The 27,593-nt window shown below is 38.2% G+C and overlaps 1 protein-coding gene across 4 annotated transcripts; it reads left to right on the top strand.

Annotated features, from left to right (window-relative positions):
* Positions 1-809: 809 nt before the first annotated feature.
* Positions 810-27,419, top strand: LOC110461836 (kelch-like protein 8). Of its 4 annotated transcripts, XM_021515529.1 has the most exons (10): positions 810-914; positions 2,712-3,863; positions 4,745-4,888; positions 5,361-5,472; positions 6,061-6,229; positions 10,053-10,212; positions 13,298-13,499; positions 15,732-15,853; positions 17,053-17,078; positions 22,171-22,287. In XM_021515529.1, the coding sequence occupies exons 2-10, from the start codon at positions 2,813-2,815 to the stop codon at positions 22,195-22,197; spliced, it is 2,013 nt and encodes a 670-aa protein (XP_021371204.1). In that variant the 5' UTR covers positions 810-914; positions 2,712-2,812; the 3' UTR covers positions 22,198-22,287. The 4 variants fall into 4 exon arrangements, 3 of the variants coding, with proteins under 3 accessions (XP_021371204.1, XP_021371205.1, XP_021371206.1); XM_021515530.1 differs by lacking the exon at positions 17,053-17,078 and having other exon boundaries at positions 22,171-22,274; XM_021515531.1 differs by lacking the exons at positions 15,732-15,853; positions 17,053-17,078 and having other exon boundaries at positions 22,171-27,419.
* The last annotated feature ends 174 nt before the right edge of the window (positions 27,420-27,593 follow it).

The raw sequence follows: 27,593 nt of genomic DNA, 5'->3' as shown, positions 1-27,593 counted from the left end.
GTTGTACCTATCTTCAATAAATTGTACTTATCTTCAATTATATGAAGATAGTTACAATTAATTGAATATATGTTAATTTGGCTTCAATAGTCTCCTCATAAATATAAGCATATTGACTTACAAGATACACGATATGAGAAACTTATATTAAGAGTCGCATATCTGAGCTGTTATTTCAACAAACATATGTACTGAAACAATGAACTATTATAATATCACAATACATGAAACATAGATAGCTTTAAATATTATCACAATGAAAGGAAAAGGTATCATTGCTCAGGCTTATATTCAAATAATTGCACCTATCTTCCAATAATTAAAGATTGTTACAATTCAATTAAAGATCCATGTAGGGTCAAATATGACGAAATAATTGAAGATATGTACAATTGGTAGAATTCAATTGGAGATAGGTTCAAATAATTGTACATATCTTAAATTGTTTAAATAAAGGTACAATTGAATTGAGCCTATTTTCAATTATTTTGAAGATAGGTACAGTTAATTGAATATATGTTAATTTGGCGTTCCATAGATCACGGGCACCAAAAGTAATGAGCGGGAAAATGGACAGCCAGACCCATTGGCCTGGCGAGGTTCGAACCCAGAACGATATACCAATTTAGCTACCCAGTCGACCCAGTTCAGTTCCGCCACTTAAATGCACCAGGTTAATCCATAACTATAATTTTTCAGTTTACTGCATATGTGTATTGGAATGACAACAATATACCACTCTCTGAATCGATTTTTTGTTTTGGCGCGAGTTACCTCCCCTTATCCGTACACTATATCCGTCTCCTTGCCCGATTTTGTTATACTTCCCCTAACTGACAGGTACATGATGCTGAAGATTTCGGCCTACATACACTGAAACTATATTATCGAATAACGGGAAGGAAACTAAAAAAGTAAGTATTTGTTACACGCAGATCCTTATTGGAAGAAGTGGACATTTTCCCTAATTCTCTCGTTTCTTTGTTACCAGAATATCGGAACATGTTTTTGTTGTTGATGCTGTTTTCAGGTTTCGGCTGTCGCGCGACATGTGGTAGCTTTCTGCCCTGTATCCAAAAATAGACATGGACTCAGGAAAGCGAGGTATACCGCCGGGGATTACCAAAGAATTACATTCAATGGTGAATTCTCTGATAAAACACACGGTGCACCAGGCTAACGAAAATATCAAATCTTACTAGAGACTAGAGTAGACAGTAGAGCAGAGTAATTAAGTTACTAAGTACAGTAGAGGGTCTAAAATGCATCTTAAGCTTCTGGATGCTGTGATTGAGCATCTCAGTTCCTCCCTCTCCCCTCTCCTAAACCATTACACTTACAGCACACGTACATTTGTTCATGATTAGCATTAGGAAGTAAGTAAAGTGAGAAAGAGTAAAAACAAAACAACTCTGAGAGTTACTACAGTTAGCCAGAGTTTCCTCTGGCCATGAGGCACGCCACCAGATATAGACATTTTGACAGACAGATTTCTGGTCTGGTGATCTGTAACAATGTCTTAAGTCTAGATCTGGTGTCATGGCCAGAGGAAACTCGGGCTACTCTGAGAGTGTAACCCTTCTTTGTGATTATAACTGACAGAGTGATATGTACCCATTACCTCAACACTTTGATATACTCTTTCCAATTTTTTTTTCCACCGAAGGCCCCATGAACTCAGCTGGTTTAAGAACTCGCTGTCATCACAGGGAGGGTTGCATATACCATTTTCTCTCATTCCCTTGTGTGTAAAATAGAGCTACAGATGTATCAAGGGTAAGAAAGGGGTGTCAGAAGTTTCTATCTTGGGCTTAATGTGACGTGACGTCACAATTGCTCAACAATGATGTGACGGCAGGAATTAGGAAAAGTCTGATGCCCAAATGTGGTAAAGGCGATGTGATGAAAATAAAACCGTTTATAAAATATATTGATCAAACAAGTTAGATCTAGAAAGATGAGATTATCTTTTTCTGTGTAAACTGTTGGCAAATTATTAAATGGTGTATGCTGAATTTCGCTGACAGATTCAGCTCTGGGGAAAAGTTGATATTTTCAAAATGGTAGCCAGTCAACATGCATTTTAATGGTTTCTGATCATGAGATTATTCTGGTAGTCGGAATGAGAGAAAAATACTCTTTGATGCCCAGGAGTGTAGGATAGGGAAATATCACTATATTGCAGTGAAAAGAGATCTAGAGTAGTCAGCTTTGATTCACTGGGGACAGATCTGTACCAGTAACCCACATCATCCCAGCCCACAACATACTTTACCAGTTGTGGTCGGGTGTTGCAGTGGATATATAGTGCACTTGCCTTTCACCGAGGCGACAGGGGTTTGATTCCCTGATCGGATGTGAAAAGGTATAGGGCTGACCACATGGGTTTTCCCAGAGCATTCCAGTTTCCTCCCACATCAAGACCATACGTCTCTTACATCCAAGTCAAACTTGTTTTATAATTGTTGTAAAATTAATAAAGTTTTATACTCTACCAGTTGAACTGAAGGGGGAAAATCACAATTATCACTATAGTTGAAGTTACATATGTAGTAACCACGTTATACCTTGTAAGGCCACTTTGACACTACATTCTAATATGTGCTATGCACCTCCCCTACAAAAGCTTGATGATCACATCACAGGGGTGTCTGACTGGCAGTTCAATCACTTGTTAAATGTCTCATCATTTCATATTTTGTTTGTTTAAGGATGTGAGGACAAGGTGGGGGTCATTAAAAAGCATGTGTTATACTCAAACTGAGGCTGGGAACTCTGCACGGGACACTAGGCGTGGAGAACAGCCCTAGAGATGCCCGGTGCACCACCGTTGCCTCAAAGGAGTGATAGCTTGCCAAGTAGTATAACGCCCCCCGTGCCCCCCAAACCCGCCACACATCAGCTGCCTAGCTTTAGACCTGTGAGTGTATCTAAAGAAGAAAGTCATGCCAAGCCCAAAGTCTTGAAATCAAAATCGTATGGAAATTTGAAAAAAATGGCTACTTTGGAGCATTTGAATATTGAGTCGTCCATAGTGCAGGACTTTGAGTATAAAAGTCATTACAAGCATAGCTTCAAAACCTTTTTGGAATTCTATGAAAAAGATCAATTATGTGACGTAGAAATCAAAGTTGGGGAAAAATCTTTTCGATGCCATAGGATGGTTTTAGCTTGTGTTAGTCAATATTTTCGCATCATGTTCATGTCTGAGATGTCGGAGAGTCGACAGGAAACAATCACAATTCACGACATTGATGAAAGTGCAATGGAAAAGCTCATAAAGTTTGCATATACTTCAAAAATTCATCTTAGTGTAGACACAGTGCAGCCGATTCTGTACGCTGCTTCAATACTCCAAATAGAAACTGTTGCTAAGGCCTGCTGTGAGTTCATGAAAAAGCATCTTCACCCGACCAATTGTATCGGTGTTCACAACTTCGCAGAACAACATAACAGAACAGAGTTAATGAAAATGGCGGATGATTATATTCTTGAAAATTTCTTGGAAGTCGTAGAAACAGAAGAATTTAAAAATGTCTCGGTGAAGCTTATGTGTACAATAATGGCGTCCTCTGATCTCAATGTCAGCAATGAAATTGAGGCTTATGAGTCGGTGATAAAATGGGTAAAGAGCAATCCTGAAAATCGGAAAAAAAATTTGGCTGAACTTTTGTCCCATCTAAAACTGCCGTTACTCAGTGTGCAGTACCTACAGAAGCATGTCGCTACGGAGGAACTCATCAAGCATGACCTCGCGTGTCGTGACCTTCTTGATGAGGCTAAGTACTATAAAATGTCTGTTGCCAACTTACTCACAGATATCAGCATTTCTGAAAGGACGAGGCCAAGGAAAAGCTATGCAGGTAAAACATTATATATTTTTTTAAGTACATCATATGTTTAAGGTATTACCGGTAGTTTCTTCACCATTTCCTGGAGCTATGTTTAAGGTATTACCGGTAGTTTCTTCACCCTTTCCTGACATGTTTAAGGTATTACCAGTAGTTTCTTCACCCTTGTAGTTTCTTCGCCCTTTCCTGGAGCTATGTTTAAGGTCACCCTTTCCTGACATGTTTAAGGTATTACCAGTAGTTTCTTCACCCTTTCCTGGAGCTATGTTTAAGGTATTACCGGTAGTTTCTTCGCCCTTTCCTGGAGCTATGTTTAAGGTATTTCCGGTAGTTTCTTCACCCTTTCCTGGAGCTATGTTTAAGGTATTACCAGTAGTTTCTTCACCCTTTCCTGGAGCTATGTTTAAGGTATTACTGGTAGTTTCTTCACCCTTTACTGGAGCCATGTTTAAGTTTATTAGCGGTAGTTTCTTCACCCTTTCCTGGAGCTATGTTTAAGGTATTACCGGTAGTTTCTTCACCCTTTCCTGGAGCTATGTTTAAGGTATTACCCGTAGTTTCTGCACCCTTTCCTGGAGCTATGTTTAAGGTATTACTGGTAGTTTCTTCAATCTTTTCTGGAGCTATTTAGAAAGCTTTTCGTGATTTTATCCAAAATTTATAAATGATTAGATCCATACAGTTTAAGATAAAAGAATTGTTGAAATAATTTCAATGATATTAATTAATACTTGCTTCAGCAGTAACTGTTGTTCAGTTGCTATGGCTACAAGAAGAAACAGTGTTTACTAAGTGGTAAGTTTTTTATCATCCTTAGGTGTGAAACAGAGAAATTCTTTCCCTGTACAGTTAGTATATATGTAAATGTACTGTATATAACTCTATGCTCCCAGGTGTTCTGTTTTGTGTCGGTGGGCGAGGAGCCTCTGGTGATCCCTTTAAAAGTATCGAGTGCTATGACTACCGGAAAAACAGATGGTTCCAAGTGTCGGAGATGAACACTAGGCGGCGCCATGTCGGTGTGTGCTGCGCTTCAGGTAGATATTTGTCACATAATGATAAGTCCAACATCCTTGACAGAAATGATATTTTAATGAACTTTATAGTGAAGGGAACTCTTTAGATGGGATATGTTTGAAGGAAAGATATTGATAAGGATGTACACCGGCTGATGAAGGGAGATAACTCAATAAACCAATCTCAATCAACCAATTTCCTATCAGATGTGTTAATACATATTTTAAAGCTGGAAACATCTTTTTTGATTGGAAATATTTAATTTTCAATTCTTTTCATCATTTTACAATATTTGGTCAGATTTGTAGTGATAGAATTTTCCTATTGTGTAGATTTAAACTAATGCGTCACTGTATGGACAAATGAGGTCCTATTGTGATGGTGCATGGCATATTTCTGTACGACAATGAAATTGTTCAGGCTTGCTATAGTAGTTATATTATGAATGATCCCAGGTAGAATGATGTTCAAAAGTCAGTGATTTCCCTACAGACCTTCTTTACGCTGTTGGAGGACACGATGGCACTAAACACCTCAACTCCGGGGAAGTCTTTGATCCCAAATCCAACACCTGGACAAGTATTTCACCCATGTCAACACCTCGGTAAGTGTTCTTAACAGAAATTTTAACTTCTTTGTAAGTATTTATATTTTAAGATTACTATTCCTCTTCAAAATTGTCTTGTTTAAAATGAAAAACCAATTTACATTACAACATCTCCAGCACACACGCAGGCATACACACATAGGGAGATATTAGCCAGGTAGCATAGGACTAGTAGTTAGCGCCTGATAAGGCAGCTCCTGAGAATTACTCAAAATTGTATTGATTAATGTATAAGCTGATTGCATGTATATCTATGTACTGTAAAGTGCTTTAGATTGGCTTATGTTACCTAGATAGGTACTTGCTATATCAAATGTTGTATATCATTTTATTATAATCATATGTGGATGTTATTACTTGGAATGCATATTTTCTACAAACCTCAGACAGAATTTTGAATATTATTAACAAGATTATGATTTCAAAATGCTGTATGGTTACTCTGCGTCATAATTCTTCTATTTTAAATTCTTGTTATAGAGTAATCTCCCTTTACACATGTACCACGTACTCGGTGTTAATTTAAACTAATGCTGTTATCATTTTAAAACCACTATATACCTGTTAACTTTGTTTGTATTACAGGCGTGGCATTGCCTTGGCCTGTCTAGGAGGTCCGATTTATGCTGTGGGAGGGCTGGATGATTCAACCTGTTTTAACACTGTGGAAAGGTTTGATCAAAGTTCCGACTCCTGGACATTTGTAGCCTCCATGAACACTCCTCGCGGAGGAGTGGGTGTGGCAACATTGAATGTAAGTGAGACTCATTGGTGAATAAATCGTCTCTGTAACACACAGGCAGGTGAAAATATGATGTTAACAGGGTAAGAGTTCTCTCCTTGGGATGTAAAGATCTGTAGAAATATCAAATGTTTTACTATGAGCTTTTTTGGCAATTTATGATTTATAAACTAGGATAAATTTGTGATGAATTGAAAATATTTGCACACAAAATAAAATGCATCATCAACCAGGAAATTATTAAAGTATCATTATCTGTCTCAAACATTTGCTGGGTGAAAAAAGGCTTGATTCCCTTGGGAATGGGGTTGTTTGACACATCCAATTACAATGGCAAGAAATACACTGAGGTATACAAAATGTGATGTGTATACAGATGTACTGACTGTAACCTGCAGTCATACCATAACTTTCTGGTGCAAAAGAGTGAGGTCAGCGAATTCTTTAAGTGAGATTTGGTAAAAAATGGTGAGATTTTTTCTCTGAATGAGTGAGAAATTCGAGAGACTTTTAAAACAGAAATAATACTGCATATGACAAAGCACTATCTCATTTGTGTTATTCTGAAGCCTTTAACCCTTTCACCCCTAGGTAAGTTTACTAGACTCTACCATAGCTTTATCTGGAGGAGTCCTTTGTGGTCCACAGTGGTGAAAAGGTTAAGTACTTTGATGGAACCAAAATTGCCTGTAGTAGCAATCTCTCTTGCGAAGATCTTAACACATAAATAGTTGGAGATAGTGACCTGACATGCAAGTGTTTGGCGTCTAAGTGTTTGGCATTTTAATTTGTAATAAATCTAGGATAAAATTGTTTTTCTTAAGCAAAGTAACATACTGTGGGTAATTTTTCATAGCAGTGGCATCATTTAGACAATTAAATTAAGCTAAATCAATTAACAATCTCTTACAGTTTTAAGCACTCACATTGTACACACAATTATACCACACACAATCTGTACCTGACAATACATTGTACACACAATAATACCACACACAATCTGTACCTGACAATTGTACTATACACAGGTATAACAAGGTACAATTAGTACTCAACGTTACTGTAGAATAACATGGTGCAGAAATAAAGCTATGTATCCTGTCCTTATATTGAAATTATTATGTATTGGAGAAACACCGAAAACTGTGGAATAGTCAAGGTAATGGACAGATTGAGGCCTGTTAGGGCCGAGAACTATCCATTATCTTGACTATTCCACAGTTTGAGGTGTTTCTTATACTTCAAACATGGCATCATAAAACCTCCTCCCCCGGACTATTACACAGGTATACAGGGTATTGTTTAACAGGTCCTAATGCCCACACCTGTAAACCATTGAGGCCTATTACACAGGTATACAGGGTATTGTTTAACAGGTCCTAATGCCCACACCTGTAAACCTTTGAGGCCTTTTACTTGTTTACTCTCACTATGAAAGGCATGCTTCATGCTTTGCATACAATTTTTGAATATTTCACAGACACACTCGTGTTTCCATTGAAACAAAGTCAGTTTAGTTTTGACTGTGAAACATGGAGGATTCAAGCAGTGACAAGGAAGGTTTTTGCACACAATCTTAAACCATCACTAGCTTTGACCTGAAAAGTGATATATTTTCTGACGTTTCAAGTGAAAGAGAACCAGAATAACTTTTAATGGCAACACAGGAAGCTGAACAACATTTTGTGGAGACAGAAAATATAACTCCTAAATCTCAGACTTTTAATGATGACAAAATTGAAAGCCTTCTGAATTATACTGCATCCTAAAAATACCATTGCAAAATCTGATTGAAAGGGCGATATTTTGAAACATGGAAAGCTAACAGTTACAAAAAAAGTCTGAATCAGATCAAAATGTGGAAAAGTGCAAGGGAAGCTTTTGTTTATGTCTGATAAAGATCTTGATGCCAGTTTAGGAAGATTTTTAACAGGGATACACAAGAGATATGGATCAGAGTATTGAGAGAATACCCTGTATGAACTATTGCTGGTTTTTAGTATCGTCTGTAACTGAAATGTTAATAATATAGTTATCTCCCTTTTCAGGGAACATATAAACATGAATTGTGAATTTCCCGATTGATAACTGGATACAATGGTGTTTTTTTTTTCATTTGAGACATTGTTAGCTCACCTGGTCCGAAGGACCAAGGTGAGCTTATGCCAAACCGTGGCGTCCGTCCGTACGTCAACAATTTCTTTAAACGACTTCTTCTTCTTAACCACTGGTTGGAATTAAACTAAATTTGACAGGAAGCATCCCTAGGTGGTGGGGATTCAAAATTGTACAAATGGTGGGGCTGACCCCCCAGGGGGCTGAGGGGCAGGGCCAAAAAGGGTATTTGGCTATACTGCTTTAAGTGACTTCTTCTCTGGAACTAAGTGATGGATATCAACCATATTTAACTGGAAGCATCCCTAGGTAGTGGTGATTGAAAATTGTATAAATGGTGGGGCTGACTCCCCAGGGGGCTAAGGGGCGGGGCCAAAAGTGGGCAATTTGGCTATATTGCTACAAACGACTTTTTCTGTAGAACTGTGCTCTGGATATCAATCATATTTGATGAAAAGCATTCCTGGAAGGCAGGGATTTAAAATTGTACAAATGGTGTGGCTGACCCCCCAGGGGGCTGAGGGGCAGGGCCAAAAAGTGTATTTGGCTATACTGCTTTAAGTGACTTCTTCTCTGGAACTAAGCGATTGATATCAACCTTATTTGACTAGAAGCATCTCTAGGTGGTGGAGATTCAAAATTGTACAAATGGTTGGGCTGACCCCCCAGGGGGCTGAGGGGCGGGGCTAAAAGGGGGCCATTTGGTTATATTGCTATAAACGACTTCTTCTGCAGAACTATGCCATGGATATTGATCATATTTGGTCGGAAGTATTCATGGGAGGCAGGGATTCAAAATTGTACAAATGGTGGGGCTGACCCCCCGGGCTAAGGGGTGGGGCCAATAAAATGTATTACTTGGAAATGGTTGAGATCCCCACCATATAACCATATATACAATTGCTGAGTATAAAGAGAAGAATGCACATTTGCTTCCAGGATGTCCCTAGGGTCTGGCCCCACCCTTGGAGACATAGTCCCTGGGCCATAACTTTAAAACGGTTGAGATCCCCACCCCAAAACTATATATACAAATGCTGGGCATAAAGAGACGAATGCAATCATGATATCAGAATAGACCCTGGGGTCTGACCGAACCCCTAGGGACCTAGTTTCTTAGTCACAGCTTGGAAACAGTTGAGAGCCCCACCCTATAACCGTATATATACAATTGCTGAGTATAAAGAGATGATTGCACATATGCTTCCAGGTTGGCCTTGGGGACTGCCCCACCCTTGGAGACTTAACCCCTGGGTCATAACTTTGAAATGGTTAATATCCCCACCCCAAAACTATATATACAATTGTTGGGCATAAAGAGACGAATGCAGTCATGACATTAGAATTGATCCCAGGGTCTGCCCCACCCTTACAGACTTGGCCCCTGGGTCATAAATTTGAAACGGTTGAGATCCCCACCCCAAAACTATATATACAAATGCTTGGCAAAAAGAGACAAATGCAGTCACAATATTAGAATCGATCCTGGGGTCTGGCCACAACTCTAGGGACCTAGTTTCTGAGACAAAGCTTGGAAACAGTTGAGAACCGTAGTAGGTGATATAGTAGATTTGCCTCAACTACACTTCATGCCAGAACAATAGATGACCTCACGGCCATGTTTTAAGAATGATTTAATTTACATTTCAGTTTACTACTTGTATAATTTTGTGTAGACTTCATATACAGCTGGTAATATGTTCTCTATAATTTGGTACAGGGTTGCCTCTATGCTGTCGGTGGTAATGACGGAGTTTCCTCCCTTGATAAGTGTGAGATGTATAACCCCTTCAATAATAAGTGGTCATTTATTGCCTCAATGAATCGACACAGAGCCGGAGCAGGGGTGGCTGTTCAGGACGGTTACATATATGTCGTTGGTAAGTCAGGGGTGGCTGTTCTGGATGATTACATATATGTCGTTGGTAAGTCAGGGGTTGCTGTTCAGGACGGTTACATATATGTCGTTGGTAAGTCAGGGGTGGCTGTTCTGGATGAATACATATATGTTGTTGGTAATTCAGGGGTGGCTGTTCAGGATGGTTACATATATGTCGTTAGTAAGTCAGGGGTGGCTGTTATGGATGGTTACATATATGTCGTTGGTAAGTCAGGGGTGGCTGTTCTGGACGGTTACATATATGTCGTTGGTATGTCAGGGGTGGCTGTTCTGGACGGTTACATATATGTCGTTGGTATGTCAGGGGTGGCTGTTCTGGACGGTTACATATATGTCGTTGGTATGTCAGGGGTGGCTGTTCTGGATGGTTACATATATGTCGTTGGTAAGTCAGGGGTGGCTGTTCTGGAAAGTTACATATATGTCGTTGGTAAGTCAGGGGTGGCTGTTCTGGATGGTTACATATATGTCGTTGGTAAGTCAGGGGTGGCTGTTCTGGAAAGTTACATATATGTCGTTGGTAAGTCAGGGGTGGCTGTTCTGGACGGTTACATATATGTCGTTGGTATGTCAGGGGTGGCTGTTCTGGATGGTTACATATATGTCGTTGGTAAGTCAGGGGTGGCTGTTCTGGAAAGTTACATATATGTCGTTGGTAAGTCAGGGGTGGCTGTTCTGGACGGTTACATATATGTCGTTGGTATGTCAGGGGTGGCTGTTCTGGATGGTTACATATATGTCGTTGGTAAGTCAGGGGTGGCTGTTCTGGAAGGTTACATATATGTCGTTGGTAAGTCAGGGGTGGCTGTTCTGGAAAGTTACATATATGTCGTTGGTAAGTCAGGGGTGGCTGTTCTGGACGGTTACATATATGTCGTTGGTAAGTCAGGGGTGGCTGTTCTGGATGGTTACATATATGTCGTTGGTAAGTCAGGGGTGGCTGTTCTGGATGGTTACATATATGTCGTTGGTAAGTCAGGGGTGGCTGTTCTGGATGGTTACATATATGTCGTTGGTAAGTCAGGGGTGGCTGTTCTGGATGGTTACATATATGTCGTTGGTAAGTCAGGGGTGGCTGTTCTGGATGGTTACATATATGTCGTTGGTAAGTCAGGGGTGGCTGTTCTGGATGGTTACATATATGTCGTTGGTAAGTCAGGGGTGGCTGTTCTGGATGGTTACATATATGTCGTTGGTAAGTCAGGGGTGGCTGTTCTGGATGGTTACATATATGTCGTTGGTAAGTCAGGGGTGGCTGTTCTGGATGGTTACATATATGTCGTTGGTAAGTCAGGGGTGGCTGTTCTGGATGGTTACATATATGTCGTTGGTAAGTCAGGGGTGGCTGTTATGGACGGTTACATATATGTCGTTGGTATGTCAGGGGTGGCTGTTCTGGATGGTTACATATATGTCGTTGGTAAGTCAGGGGTGGCTGTTCTGGATGGTTACATATATGTCGTTGGTAAGTCAGGGGTGGCTGTTCTGGATGGTTACATATATGTCGTTGGTAAGTCAGGGGTGGCTGTTCTGGATGGTTACATATATGTCGTTGGTATGTCAGGGGTGGCTGTTCTGGACGGTTACATATATGTCGTTGGTAAGTCAGGGGTGGCTGTTCTGGATGGTTACATATATGTCGTTGGTAAGTCAGGGTTGGCTGTTCTGGATGGTTACATATATGTCATTGGTATGTCAGGGGTGGCTGTTCTGGACGGTTACATATATGTCGTTGGTAAGTCAGGGGTGGCTGTTCTGGATGGTTACATATATGTCGTTGGTATGTCAGGGGTGGCTGTTCTGGACGGGTACATATATGTCGTTGGTAAGTCAGGGGTGGCTGTTCTGGATGGTTACATATATGTCGTTGGTAAGTCAGGGTTGGCTGTTCTGGATGGTTACATATATGTCATTGGTATGTCAGGGGTGGCTGTTCTGGACGGTTACATATATGCCGTTGGTAAGTCTGGGGTGGCTGTTATGGATGGTTACATATTATATGTCGTTGGTAAGTCAAGGGTGGCTGTTCTGGACGGGTACATATATGTCGTTGGTAAGTCAGTTTTGGCTGTTCTGGATGGTTACATATATGTCGTCAGTATGTCAGGGGTGGCTGTTCTTGACGGTTACATATATGCCGTTGGCAAGTCTGGGGTGGCTGTTATGGATGGTTACATATTATATGTCGTTGGGGGTGGCTGTTATGGATGGGTACATATTATATGTCGTTGGTAAGGCAAGGGTGGCTGTTCTGGGCGGGTACATATATGTCGTTGGTAAGTCAGTTTTGGCTGTTCTGGATGGTTACATCTATGTCGTTGGTAAGTCAGGGGTGGCTGTTCTGGACGGTTACATATATGCCGTTGGTAAGTCAGGGGTGGCAGTTCAGGATGGTTACATATATGTCGTTGGTAAGTCAGGGGTGGCTGTTCTGGTCGGGTACATATATGTCGTTGGTAAGTCAGGGGTGGCTGTTATGGATGGTTACATATATGTCGTTGGTAAGTCAGGGGTGGCTGTTCTGGATGGTTACATATATGTCGTTGGTATGTCAGGGGTGGCTGTTCTGGACAAATACATATATGTATAAAGTATAACAAGGTCACCGATAACTACCACTTAAACATATGGTTTTACAGTTAAGGATTTTATCATTTACTGATTTAGAACGCCAAGAAAATGCCATCTCTTGTCAATTTCTCAACATGAATTAAAAAAAAAAATCACTACATTGTCCCTTTAAGCACATTGGATTAAAATGTTAAAATGTATTTTTCGCAAAATCTTTCAAAAACTGAGATACAGCACCTAATGAGGCAATATGATGTTAGCAGTTGTGAGAATACAGAGCACTGGAGAAAAACCTTTGGCTGATATCTAGAATACATTATATTATTGAAACCATACTTTTGTGACTACTATTTTTGCTAACAATTATTGATTAAATAATTTTAGAACACAGCACTCCTGTAGTGGTTAATAATGTAAATGATTAGAAATGATGAAATTTCTCATGTCTTTCGTTTTATTTCCTGTTTCTGATGCATCTTGTCGCTGTTTTGTAGGAGGGTTTGACGACAATGCACCTCTCGATTCATGTGAGCAGTATGATCCCAGGACAGATAAGTGGACGACGGTGGCGAGTATGTCCTGTTGTCGCGGCGGAGTCGGCGTGGGAACTATGGGTGGGCGATTGTATGCTGTAGGGGGACACGATGGAACAAACTATCTCAGCTCCGTAGAGGCCTACGACCCACTTATAGACAGGTATATATATACAGAACACACACAGTATTTAGTGTACTATCTCAGCTCCGTAGAGGCCTACGTCCCACTTATAGATAGGTACATACAGAACACACAAAGTATTTAGTGTACTATCTCAGCTCCGTAGAGGCCTACAACCCACTTATAGACAGGTTTATATATAAAGAACACCGACAGTATTTAGTGTATTATCTCAGCTCCGTAGAGGCCTACGACCCACTTATAGACAGGTATATATATACAGAACACACACAGTATTTAGTGTACTATCTCAGCTCCGTAGAGGCCTACAACCCACTTATAGACAGGTTTATATATAAAGAACACCCACAGTATTTAGTGTATTATCTCAGCTCCGTAGAGGCCTACAACCCACTTATAGACAGGTATATATAGGCAGAACACACACAGTATTTAGTGTATTATCTCAGCTCCGTAGAGGCCTACGACCCACTTATAGACAGGTATAGACAAAACACCCACAGTATTTAGTGTATTATCAAAATTTACATTTACTTAATTGATCAGAGTTTCCTTTTTGTTTCTTGAAAAAAATGTAGACTGAAGCACTGTTTTTGATCTCTGTATCATTTTGATTTTGCACAGCAATATTTATTTTCTATGTTCCACTTTTCAGTAGTTAGAACTGAGAATGCTATGTCTAAATTTCCTGCAAAACTGGCGTTGTCCTATCATACCGTTACAGTGAACTTTTTTATTCTTCAGAAAAAACAATTCAGTTCCTTTTTGTTCAGTTCATACATGCAAAATCTCATGGATTTTCACCTAATATCCTATAACTGACAGTTATAGGGTATAGTTCTCATTTTATGAAGATGAGGAAAAACTTTCATATCTCAAAACATAGTTTTACCATATCACTTGATTAGTCGTCCTGGGTAAAATTTAGATATTAGGGCAGTTGAATAGCTTATTGAATTAGAAAGTAAAAATTGAAGTAAGTCTATTTCATGGTTTTTCCATATTGATATAGTGTAGTAGAGTTAAAATTTAAGAACCTCTTTAGTCTTATGATCCTTTGGCCTGATGTTCCTACTTAAAATGGCATTTTGTCAACATTTACCATTATCACTGTTTAGACATTATTATGAATTTTTATGAAACTTGGGTGTGGATGAGTACTCGATACAGATCTTGGCTGAGCTTTTTTACTTACCCTTCACTCAGTTTCATGGGAGTTATTGCCCTTTGGTCACTCAACCTGGGCCGTTTTGGTTTAAACGGTTGAACCGGTCGGACCACAGTTGTTCGGATAAGGTTGGACCTAGTAATCTGATGCTGCTTCCAGGCGAGCCTTGACAAAGTCTTGCAAGGCCTGATTAAACATTTGCAGGTCCGCCAGGATTTATACCCAAATTTTTTACATTTAAAGACGAGCAGGCCCTTGGTCACCACTAGACAGGATTGATAGGAAATGTCTTGGCCATGTTTGTTACTCATCATATTCAGTACATTTTTTATGGGAGTTACTTCCTTTTTTCTATCTATGGAATTTCAGCCAGATTTTAATGAAGATGTTCAAAATGCAAATATCTCGAATATATTTGTTTTCAACATTTCCCAGATTATTTGTGCATTTTTCCAGAGATCTAAACTGTAATGTCTAAAGATAATGAGTGTAAGTGTCAGTTTTATTAGAAGCATGGCTCACCTTTATTCTGTTGTGCATTACAAAACACACATACTTAATGAAATTTGTCTCTTCTAGCACTACTTGGAATTTGCATCTCTGATGCTGTTAGTTTAATTTTGTGATAGGTGAATGTGTTCAATGTTCAATAGATTATGAGTGCAGAAAAAAAATAAAAAGAAAGGACGAGGGTGGGGAGGAAGCTATTTCATATTAAAGATTCCCGGCTTGGTTTTCTCATTTCAGTATTGATTGTTTCACACTGCTGCACTGAAATCACATTATGTAAATTAATTTTATGATGAAAATTTAGTTTTTCTTCACACAGAAATATAAAAATGCACGAGCAAGGCCAATACTGTATATATAGTTTACATACTGCAATGAGAAAATGTTTTTGTACCAAGCATTGTGAAGGCCGACTTCCTAACCATTCACATGTTTTGATCATGAAGTATATCATGTACTGCCGTTACTAATGCATTGATGCCATTATAATTGCCTCCCTCCGTATCATTCTGATTGTCACCCTCCCTGATCATTGGACTGACCTGTTTACCTCCCTCTATATTGCCACACAGATGGGATGCGGTTAGTAGTATTGCCGTGAGGCAGGCGGGAGGGGGAGTAACTCACCTCTCCTGCAGTGCTGATATTCTACTGGAGGTCTGCCACAACACACGATCGCTCAATGACGGAGCAGGTACCACCATCATCAGCTTGTTGCATCCTTGGTTTCATGTTGTCAGATTTCACTCTTTGTAAAACCTTCTCATTATTAACATAATTTCCACTTGACCACAGAAGTTCTGTCCACTGAAAGATTCAATTTTTGGGGAACTTTTCTTTAGAGTAATAAATTGTTGATTTATTTCAATAAAGACAACTTTCATGAGGAGAAAGAATGTAATGATCAAAAAAGATTAGTTTAAAATTCGATTTTTATCAAATTTATTAGTTTAATTTTTTTATTTTTATTTTATTTGATTTATATAAAATTGGGTATTTTTGTACTAAAATAGAACAATCAACAATTTAGAAATTTTGAACAATACATATCTGTTGAAGAAAATTTAATCTAAAGTGGTTCTTTTTCTGACTGCTTAAAATCTGATATCCCAAAGTCATCCTACAGAATGGTATGCTATGGTTCTCGTGAGTGTTGTGATAGTGCTGAGACACTAGTGTTCTGATGACGTGGATGTTGTTGTCAGTAGATGGTGAGGCGTAGACCATGAATGTTGTAGAGACCACACTTAGTTATACACCAAACTGTTTTGTCCTTCTAACGACGGATTTTAAGTATTTATTGTTGTCCTGATCAGTGTTGTAAATTTGTTTCTCACATTCACTAGAATTCACATTCACTTAGTAATATAAATGTGGGGAATGTTGGTGGAGCTGTCTCACACGGATCGTGCGTGGGGTCCAAGACCAGCTTCCAGCTTGTAAGTCTAGTACGACAAGGGAGGTAGATCAACTCACATGTGTTCAGTATGAAGTCAGGATACAGAAAGACTGTTCCAAAATGTAACAGCAATGCTATCTGTGGTCAGTGGTCAAGGAGAGGTTACTTCCAAAATTAACTATATAAATAAAAATATTGATGAACAGTAAAATATATTTACAACAAAGCTCAGCAGACCTTAAAAAGCACAGATTTTTAAATATTTTTTTTTTGCATTTACAAGACAATACCTTAATATAATAATAATATACAACATTTATATAGCGCCCTATATGATTTGTAAAATTACTCTAAAGCGCTTTACAACATATGGATAATAGTAATAGTTATAATTGTGAAACAAAACAAAGGCTTACAATCACTTTTATACATTTAAGCAAGCAATGTGCACATAATTGAACAAATAAAGGGTGGTATTTACATGACGTTTGCAGAGACGCTAAAATGCAGACATGAAGAGGTGAGTTGTGATGTCCCTCTAGAATTTTGCCAGGGTATTTGACTTTCTAATAGCAGATGGTAAGCTATTCCACAACATGGCCGAAACCCTCCCAAAGCACCAGTTTCCATAGGTCACAGTACGAGATTTTTGGACACACAACAATGATTCTGACTCTGACCGCAGTTATTGTGCCGGTTGATACAGGGTAACAAGCTCCTGTAGGTACTGAGGAGCTGTTCCATTCAGTGCCTTGTATGTGTACACCAAAATGTTGTACTGCGACCTGTATCGTACAGGTAACTAGTGCAATGTATATAACATATGTGTGATGTGCTCTCTCTTTCGAGTACGGTTAACCAGACGTGCTGCAATGTTCTGGACCCTCTGCAGACGACTAGGTTAGTTTGTCAGATATACCACAGAGCAGGGCTTTACCATAATCCAACCCAGAGGTAACAAGTGAATGCACCAAAATCTTGCATGCATCTGCAGTTATAAACTGCCGGATACAGCCTATGTTCCTGATCTGGTAGTAACAGGATTCGGCAATAGCGTTCACTTGTTTCTCCATGTTCAGAGAACTATCAAAGTATTCCCCTAGGTTTATAACAGCTGGGACAGTCTCAATAGTTCTGGCACCGACATTGAGCTTGAAAGCCATTGTTTGCTGACACTTTGGGAAAAGACGATTAGTTCCAACTTTTCCTGATTAAGCTTTAGCATGTTGGCGTTCATCCAGGTACTGCTATCTGTCAGACAGGCTTCCAGACTTTCTGAAACTGTATCCCAACTGTCCTGTGGTTTGATGACCATGTACATTTGTGTGTCATCAGCATAGCAATGATAGCGAAGACTATGGCGTCGACAAATCTCTCCAATCGGTTTGGAGTACAGGCAATATTTTCGGGGTCCTAACACCGACCCTTGAGGAACCCTGAAATCTGGTATTATGTCATGTGAGGTGGTGGATTAGATGGCAACACACTGTCGTCTTTCACTCAGATAAGACTGTATCCAGCATAGTGCGGTATCAGTCCAGACATTTATAAAGTATGCATTGGTCAATGACGTCAAATGCAGCTGACAAGTCCAGCATGACGAGCACAACTCGGCACTTGTTATCCAATGCAGAAGCTATCTCATTATGTACACGTAGGAGGGCCGTTTCAGTAGAGTGTCCCATGCAGTAGGCCGATCGCATGTTGTCATGAAGACTGTTTGCATGGAGATGAACCTCTAAACGCCGGGACACAACCTTCTCCAAGATCTTAGACAGAAAAGGCAGATTTGAAACTGGGCGGTAGTTCTTCAACTGCTCTTTGTCCATTCCAGGCTTCTTTAATAACTGTCTAACATGTGCCTTCTTAAAACACAATGGAACCTTTGACTCAGCCAATGATTTGTTCATGATTGAGGTAATCAAAGGAAGCAGTGCCTTGACGAAAGATACAATCATGTAAGGTTTTTGTTACTGTGTTTGGCCCAATAAGTGCTCATTTCTTTGTTTCATCTGTAATTGTTTTGGTTCAAGAGTCCTATCCTTTCACAATAATTTACCAAATTAATTACTTACTTAGATAATGTTGACCAGTGTACTGGTCCCCCACTAACATAATCTTGGGCTGGTATGCAGTGTAATTAAACCATTACATACTTGGACCAGTATGAAATGTAATACAATGTAATACCATCATATGCTCCAGCTGGTATGCAGTGTAATTAAACCATTACATACTTGGACCAGTATGAAATGTAATACTATGTAATACCATCATATGCACCGGCTGGTATGCAGTGTAATAATACCAACATGTATTCAGACCTGTAGGCCGTGTAATACAATGTAATACCATCATATGCTCCGGCTGGTATGCAGTGTAATAATACCAACATGTAATCAGACCTGTATGCCATGTAATACAATGTAATACCATCATATGCTCCGGCTGGTATGCAGTGTAATAATACCAACATGGATTCAGACCTGTATGCCATGTAATACAATGTAATACCATCATATGCTCCGGCTGGTATGCAGGGTAATAATACCAACATGTATTCAGACCTGTATGCCGTGTAATACAATGTAATACCATCATATGCTCCGGCTGGTATGCAGTGCCATAAAACCATCACATACATTTTTGATATTTGTGGAATATCATTTATTTTGATGTCACAAGGAACAATACTATGACATCACAATTAATTCATGGGGAAGGCAAGAATGCAAATATTTCGGTTTGATTTTCATTTCTCAATATTTACAAAATGTGTAATTGTATGCACTTTGGTCGCTATGGGAACTGTAGCTGAAAGGTTTGATCAGTTTTTATGTTTTTTGAAATTATATGTATTAGATCATTTCTTGTCTGATGTAAAATTTAAACATAAAAATAAAGATGATCCTGTATATAAAAATTTCATAACAAATAATTTGATGGGACCTTTGAGCTGCGCTTCCCACAGAAGCTTGTTTGTTCTAGGTATCACTTGCTGTTATTGATGTTGTCAGCATGTACATGTATGAAGCAATATGTCTACACTGTGTTTCTTGTTGTGCCTGCGATATTGTATACCTCTAGTCACCGTACAAATGTTCTATACAGTATTTTATCCTGATTAGTACAATTATTTGGCTACCCAGATTGCCGAGTCCTGTAATAAACACAAAAGACTGATAAACCTAGTAAGATTTTCAAAATTTTGATATCAAATTTAATTATTAACTCACCCTGCCCGAAGGGCAAGTGAGCTTATGTCATGGTGCGGCGTCTGCCGTCAGTCAACTTTTCCTTTAAACAACTTCTTCTGAAGAACGGACAGGCCTAGAGTCATGATATTTGGCTGAAAGCTTCATTGGTAGGAGCCCTACAAAGTTTGAGAATGAAAATTAGTTTGACCTACTTTCAAGGTCACAGGGGTCAAATATGTCAAAAACTTCAAACGACTTCTTCTGAAGAATTAAAAGGTATAGAATCTTCATATTTGGCTGATGGCTTCCTGGGATAGAGCCCAACAAAGTTTGAGAATGAAAATGACCTTGACCTACTTTCAAGGTCACAGGGGTCAAATGTGTCAAACACTTCAAACGACTTCTTCTGAAGAACTGAAAGGTATAGAATCTTTATATTTGGCTGGTGGCTTCCTGGGATAGAGCCCAACAAAGTTTAGGAATTAAAATTAGTTTGACCTACTTTCAAGGTTACAGGGGTCAAATATGTCAAACACTTCAAACGACTTCTGAAGAACTGAAAGGTAAAGAATCTTCATATTTGGCTGATGGCTTCCAGGGATGGAGCTCAACAAAGTTTGAGAATGAAAATTACCTTGACCTACTTTCAAGGTCACAGGGGTCAAATGTGTCAAACACTTCAAACGACTTCTTCTGAAGAACTGAAAGGTATAGAATCTTTATATTTGGCTGGTGGCTTTCTGGGATAGAGACCAACAAAGTTTGAGAATGAAAATTAGTTTGACCTACTTTCAAGGTCACAGGGGTCAAATATGTCAAAAACTTCAAACGACTTCTTCTAAAGAACTAAAAGGTATAGAATCTTCATATTTGGCTGATGGCTTCCTGGGATAGAGCCCAACAAAGTTTGAGAATGAAAATGACCTTGACCTACTTTCAAGGTCACAGGGGTCAAATGTGTCAAACACTTCAAACGACTTCTTCTGAAGAACTGAAAGGTATAGAATCTTTATATTTGGCTGGTAGCTTCCTTGGAGAGAGCCTGACAAAGTTTGAAAATGAAAATGACCTTGACTTACTTTCAAGGTCACAGGAGTCAGATATGTCTAATGCTTAAAACGACTTCTTCTGAAGAACTGAAAGTTATAGAACCTAAATATTTGGCTGGTGACTTCCTGGGAAAGAGCCCAACAAAGTTTGAGAATGAAAATGACCTTGACCTACTTTTAAGGTCACATGAGGCAGATATGTCAAACACTTCAAACGACTTCTTCTGAAGAACTGGAAGGTATAGAACCTTAATATTTGGCTTGAAGCTTCCTGGGAAAGAGCCCAACAAAGTTTGAGAATGAAAATGACCTTGACCTACTTTTAAGGTCACATGAGGCAGATATGTCAAACACTTCAAACGACTTCTCCTGAAGAACTGGAAGGTATAGAACCTTAATATTTGGCTTGAAGCTTCCTAGGAAAGAGCCCAACAAAGTTTGAGAATGAAAATGACCTTGACCTACTTTCAAGGTCACAGGAGTCAGATATGTCTAACGCTTAGAACAACTTCTTCTGAAGAACTGGAAGGTATAGAACCTTAATATTTGGCTGGTTATTTCCTGGGAAAGAGCTAAACAAAGTTTGAGAATGAAAATGACCTTGACTTACTTTCAAGGTCACAGCGTTCAAATATTTCAAACGGTTCAAACTACTTCTGATGAAGAATTAAAAGGCATAAATTTATAATATTTGGCTGGTGATTTTTTGGGATAGAGCTCACCAAAGTTTGAGAATAAAAATGACATTGACCTACTTACAAGGTCACAGGAAAAAGTATGTCAAGGAACTTCTGAAGAAGAATCAAAAAGCATAGAATCTTATAATAATATTTTGCTGGTAGTTTCAACAGATGGAGCCAACAAAGTTTGCGAGGGAAATATTTTTAGTGCAATATAATATTTAATGAGAAGATTTTGCTATGACTGCTTAAATATTCAGGTGAGCGATACAGGCCCTTTTGGGCCTCTTGTTTATTTTCATGATAATTGAATATAGAGAAATATAAAACGTTTAAATGCAAATAGTGGAGTGTTGTTAGATCTCAGGTAGAGACATGTTAAATACAAATAGTGGAGTGTTGTTAGATCTCAGGTAGAGACATGTTAAAGGACTTAGTCTGCCTCTTCCAATTGGAAAAAACAGGTATTTTTATCATCATTTTGGTCATGAAATGACTGCATGCATGTGTCATTACTTTCTTAAAGACAGCTGTAAGTGCTGTTTCATTGTTCCTCAAAATGTGTATTTCAGAAATTTGTTTTAGCAACCTACAAAATGTCCAAATTGATGTTACAAATTGCAGATAAAATACCTGGTATGTATGTGTTATTGCAATGAAATCATTTTTTTTTTGTCTTTTCAAAGCTGGAAAACTATGACGGACATTTGTAATTGCCGAGCAGGAGCGGGCCTAGCCTTCTGTAACCTGTGTCCTGTCGCCCTGCAGCAGTCGAGTAGTCAGGTGAAGGAACAACTCCACTGTATGTAGGAGGAGTCTGTGGAATTATGGGAGGAGCCAAGTGAATCATGGGGGGAATATGTGGAATTATAGGAGGATCTTATTGAATTTTGGGAGGGGCCAAGTGATATTGGGAGGAACCTATTGAAATGTGGGAGGAGTCAAAAGTAATTAAGAGAGCTTAATAAGGCATTGGAGGAGTGATCTGTATTATGGATATGCTGTCTCAAGTGTTTTTCTGTAACCCTGACACTATCAATCTTGATATATAAATATCACAAACAAGTGTTTCTACACCAGTACGACAATACTGCTGATATGTATGTTAGGAACTAAAGAAACCAAGTTTAGCAAATTAAAGGATGAATAGATTTATTCGTGGATTCTAGTCTTGTTAAGTAAAGGAATTAACCTGTGTGAGTATAAAGAGGAAGAGCTGATTTCTTTAATAGATTAGAGGAAGGAGTTATCTCCCTTTCAAGGATTAGAGGAAGGAGTTATCTCCCTTTAATGGATTAGACGGAGGAGCTATCTCCCTTTGAATGATTAAAGGGAGGTGTTAACCTCATAAATGGATGTTGATGTCTTAAATGAAGGTTTGAACTTTAAAAGGGAGGAATGGACCCCTGCAGTGTAATAAGGGGAGGTAATTTAAGGGGAAGATTCTCACAAGGAGAAGAGAATGGCAATACGTAAGTTTTAATTTTGCTGTGACATTTTATCAACATGCTCTGTATTTTCAAACACACTTGCATTCAAAGGGCAACTATGCCCAGTACATGGTGACCAGAAAATGTAGGCAAAGGAGGAAGTGAAATGGAAGAGAAAGATAGGAAATGGAGAAGAAAAGAAGATGAGTAGAAGGAATAGGAAGGAGCTATCAGTTCTGCAATGTTCCTGCTTGACCTTTAACAGAGGTCTCTCGTATGGAAAGTTTGGTGTGTAATAAGTGAACATATCTCAATGTGCAATAAAGACTGCTCAAAATAGTGTGATAGTTGTGTGGCCAAAATCTGTTGTAAATATATAGTTGAAAAGTTATTTGCCAAATACTGCATTTAGTGACTACTTGTATAGTGAAGGCTTGCTGCATTTTTAACCTATTTTTGTCAATTTTCTTTTGATTTATGATGTATCCAACAGTAAGTGTATTAGGGTGGAATATATAATGTTGGTGAGACAATGCTGCAAAAACATTTTTTCCAAAAAGTTTTGAATGGCAAGTTAGGTGTATTCCAAGATAATATACAAACATATGTTGATTATATCTATTCTACCACATCAAATGTAACATAATGCATTTTCACCAGACTAAGTGACAGGGATAGAGAGGATTGGTCATTTTCACCAGACTAAGTGACAGGGATAGAGAGGATTGGTCTTGAATAGTGTTGTGCATACATCCATAGTCTGTTATCAATAATCCCTGGTTGTTGGCCAAAAATCAATGACTTTATAAGGCTGATGTGGGATGATTATTTCAATTTCAATTAATTATTATCTCTAACATTGTACAGTGAAAGAATGCTACTTTAAAAATAACATGGTGACCAGCTCTGCTGAATTTTAAGGTATTCGCCAACAACCTAAGACCTGTTTTGGATGATTCAGATAATTTTGGCGTAAACCCCAGTAAATGTAAAGTAACAAACAGTAGATCAGAACATTGCTAATTTGAGAACCTATCGTTGTTTCATAACAACATCACAACAATGAGTATGACATCAAAAGTTTTACTTGTGCAGGTCCATGTAATATAGGATATATATTCATGTGTATACATATTTTAGCTGTAATGATGCACGAAATATTCATTCTTGCAGTAATCATTTTCTTTACAACATCACAAAACCAGTTCTGTATCAAAGATTTGTACATCCCTCAAAGAAATGAACAAAGATGATAAAAAAGTGATCAAAGCGTTGTGATGTTGAGGTCTAAGTACTGACCATTACGTCTTAAATCAACATATCCACGATCAAGTACTGACCATTACGTCTTAAATCAACATATCCACGATCAAGTTCCTGAAAAAAAGGACAAAACTTTTGAAGATACAAGATGATATTGTAAATTTTGTAAATTTTTGTTTCTTTGTCGTGTGAAATAGAGACTTTGAAACTATAAAAGGGGTTTTGTATTTGAAATTTGTTTTATCCTGATCTGTGAGATTCCCGCTCTAGACCAGTTCACTGGTTTGTTGATGTTGTTTTAAGAGTTTCCTCACCTTTCTACCCACGTATTAATAAATCTGGGTTGTTCAAAAGTTACGAAATATATTACCTAAAAGATATGTGTCTTAATTTAATTAAAAAAACATATCTATAATTCAGTAAAAATATTTATGTTTTAAATTTAAATATTTTGGAATTTGTGACATCGTATGCTATATTTTTATACAGTGCAACATTGACTGTATAAGGAAAGAGAACATGTCTGATCCAAATGATTATTATATACATGTAATTTAAAAAAAAAATGTAATATCAAAGTATGGTTTTTACATTGATTGACCTTTGAATAGTCAAAATAAGCAAAGAATACAGGTATTATTTAACTGCAAATAGTTTTCAAGGAAAACAAGTTATGGAAAAGAAAAATGTTAAGTAGCCTTCAAATAAAAGTAAATCTGTTGAATGTTGTGTCTTAACACATTCACCCCTGAAGACACATTTGAACTCTTCCGATTCAAAGGTTGGAATAGTTCATTATGAAATTTTGAATGAGTTGATATTTGGAATAACCCTGACTTTGACCAACACCTGACTATAAGGACAGAGTTTTATTCTGTTACCTAGCATTATCATACACTTAATGTAAGAGGTTCATGTGCAAGATCATTGATGTTGAAAAAGGACTATTTAGTTTGGAAGATAGCACGAGTTGAAGGGAAACCTGTGGAAGATTAATGTGGCTCAATCTTATAGGTTTAATTGCCAATACCTAATGTTTGTTATTATTTATTGTCACTGTTGGTGTACAGACAGTCTGGCCTCACTTGAAATTGATGAAACTGATCGCAATCACAGGCAGAAACTATTTGTTGAATAATTATGTGTAAGGGAATTCTAGTCAGTTTATGGGACTATACTGTAAAGTCTTTTTTCTGCATTCACTAATTTTGGCGGATTTGGCTAAATGGGCAATTTAACGGGGCCTCTTGTTTGTGAATTCCTGTTTAAGTGGCCATTTCACATGGCACTACATGTACAGTATAGAAAGATTGTATTCTTCCTGATATTAGCTGGTTGCCTCTCATTGAAAAATAGTTACCGCGAAAATTAGAACCCAGTGAAAAAGACAAATTTACAATACATTTTAATTGGTCTATTGATATGAGTGTAAATATGTAAAAAAAAATGCAATAACTTATAAGTGTCCAACAGGTTTTGTTGAAATGTCAGTGTTGTTTATATTAATCATGTTAATTTATCAGGAAAACTTCATTAACTTATTCACCCCTGAAGATACATTTGAACTCTTCCAATACAAAGGCTGGAACAGTTCATTATAAGATTTCAGAGGTGAATGAGTTAAGCTATCCTATACACTAGCTCATTGGTATAGTTTCACTAATCACTATCAGACAAGTTCTTAAAATAAGTGTTCATCTAAAGCAGAAATAATTATTGTTTTCCATCATTATTATCATATCTTAATTTTCAAAGAAGAGATGACCAGACAACATAAAGTCTTGACAAATTTAATCCAGTTTACATGTTTCGGCCACATTGTTCTGCTGACAGCCGACCTAGTGGGACGAAACATGTGAACTTGATCAAATTTGCCGAGACTCCCCATCTGATGTTGTCTGGTCATCTCTCCTTTGAATTTCTGTTACTCTCATGGCCGGACTAGTGAATTTCTGTTACTCTCAATGCCGGACTAGTGAATTTCTGTTACTCTCATGGCCGGACTAGTAAATTTCTGTTACTCTCATGGCCGGACTGTTGAATTTCTGTTACTCTCATGGCCGGACAAGTGAATTTATGTTTCTCATGGCCGGACTAGTGAATTTCTGTTACTCTCATGGCCGGACAAGTGAATTTCTGTTCCTCTCATGGCCGGACTAGTAAATTTCTGTTACTCTCATGGCCGGACTAGTGAATTTCTGTTACTCTCATGGCCAGACTAGTGAATTTCTGTTACTCTCATGGCCGGACTAATAAATTTCTGTTACTCTCATGGCCGGACAAGTGAATTTCTGTTACTCTCATGGCCGGACTAGTGAATTTCTGTTACTCTCATGGCCGGACTAGTGAATTTCTGTTTCTCTCATGGCCGGACTGTTGAATTCCATTGAGGAATCCATCAACCGGAGTATGCAGAACTTCACTGAACATCCACAAGTGGATCTCATTTTTACTTGTATATCTAAAATTTGTAATTGAGCAGTCCAGAGAGGGTCCACTTTGGTGTGAATAGAAGTTACAGGTACAGCATTACTGTGAGGGTGATTTTTATGTCAAATAGGGGTTCCATGACAACCTACAAGTTTTAGTGAAGAATTTGAATACTGTTTTTTCGGTAAAAAAAAAAGAACTAAAAATACTCATTTTGAACTGATACATTGTAACACTATCAGTAAAGGTGTTCAGTGATGTGTCGTGTATGTGCTTATATTTCCTGCATGTGTAATATTTGAAAACCCCACCTGCGCAGGTACTTATATAGAGTTCAAACCTTGCTATGATTTAAAAATTCAAGAAGTCAAAAGTGATATGTTCATTTACTAGGTTAATATACAATTCAATCAAAATACATTTTAACAGTTTTTGTGTAAAACACAAAATATGATGAAGTTGGAATTTGGATTAATTTCCCCGATCAATCATGGTCAATAAGATAAAAAAAAAAAAAAGACTTCCTTATATGCTTTTTTAAAAATCCAGATTTTTTATTTCTTGAACATTTGCATTTGAATGATATTTACACTTTTCCGGTAAGAATCTGAAAAAGTCAAAATTGGTTATGAAATATAGTTGTGTTATGCCAGTATGATCAGCTGTTTGATTCAGGAATACCTGGTTTCATTGCAAACATCATTTTTAGACACTGAGTATCAGTTTTCCATTTATCATGAACTTAACGGTACATCATGTTTGAATAATACATTAGAATGCGATTTCTGTGAAAAATAAACTTGTTTAGATGATCTCGTTGTTAAATTGTTTTAATTTTGCCTTGCATGAATTGCCAGTGAGCTCATGGGATGATGCAGCGTCTGTCATCCGTCCATTGTCCTTCAGCCTTTGTATACTTCTGGGAAAAAGATAAGGGAAATATAGAAACACTGCTTTATCCATCTGTTCGTCCTTCCATCGTCCAT

The sequence above is a fragment of the Mizuhopecten yessoensis genome, unplaced genomic scaffold, assembly GCF_002113885.1.
Source record: "Mizuhopecten yessoensis strain PY_sf001 unplaced genomic scaffold, ASM211388v2 scaffold10687, whole genome shotgun sequence".
Taxonomy (NCBI): domain Eukaryota; kingdom Metazoa; phylum Mollusca; class Bivalvia; order Pectinida; family Pectinidae; genus Mizuhopecten; species Mizuhopecten yessoensis.
Note: the sequence above shows the minus strand (reverse complement) of the source record. Positions and strands in the feature narration are given on the sequence as shown.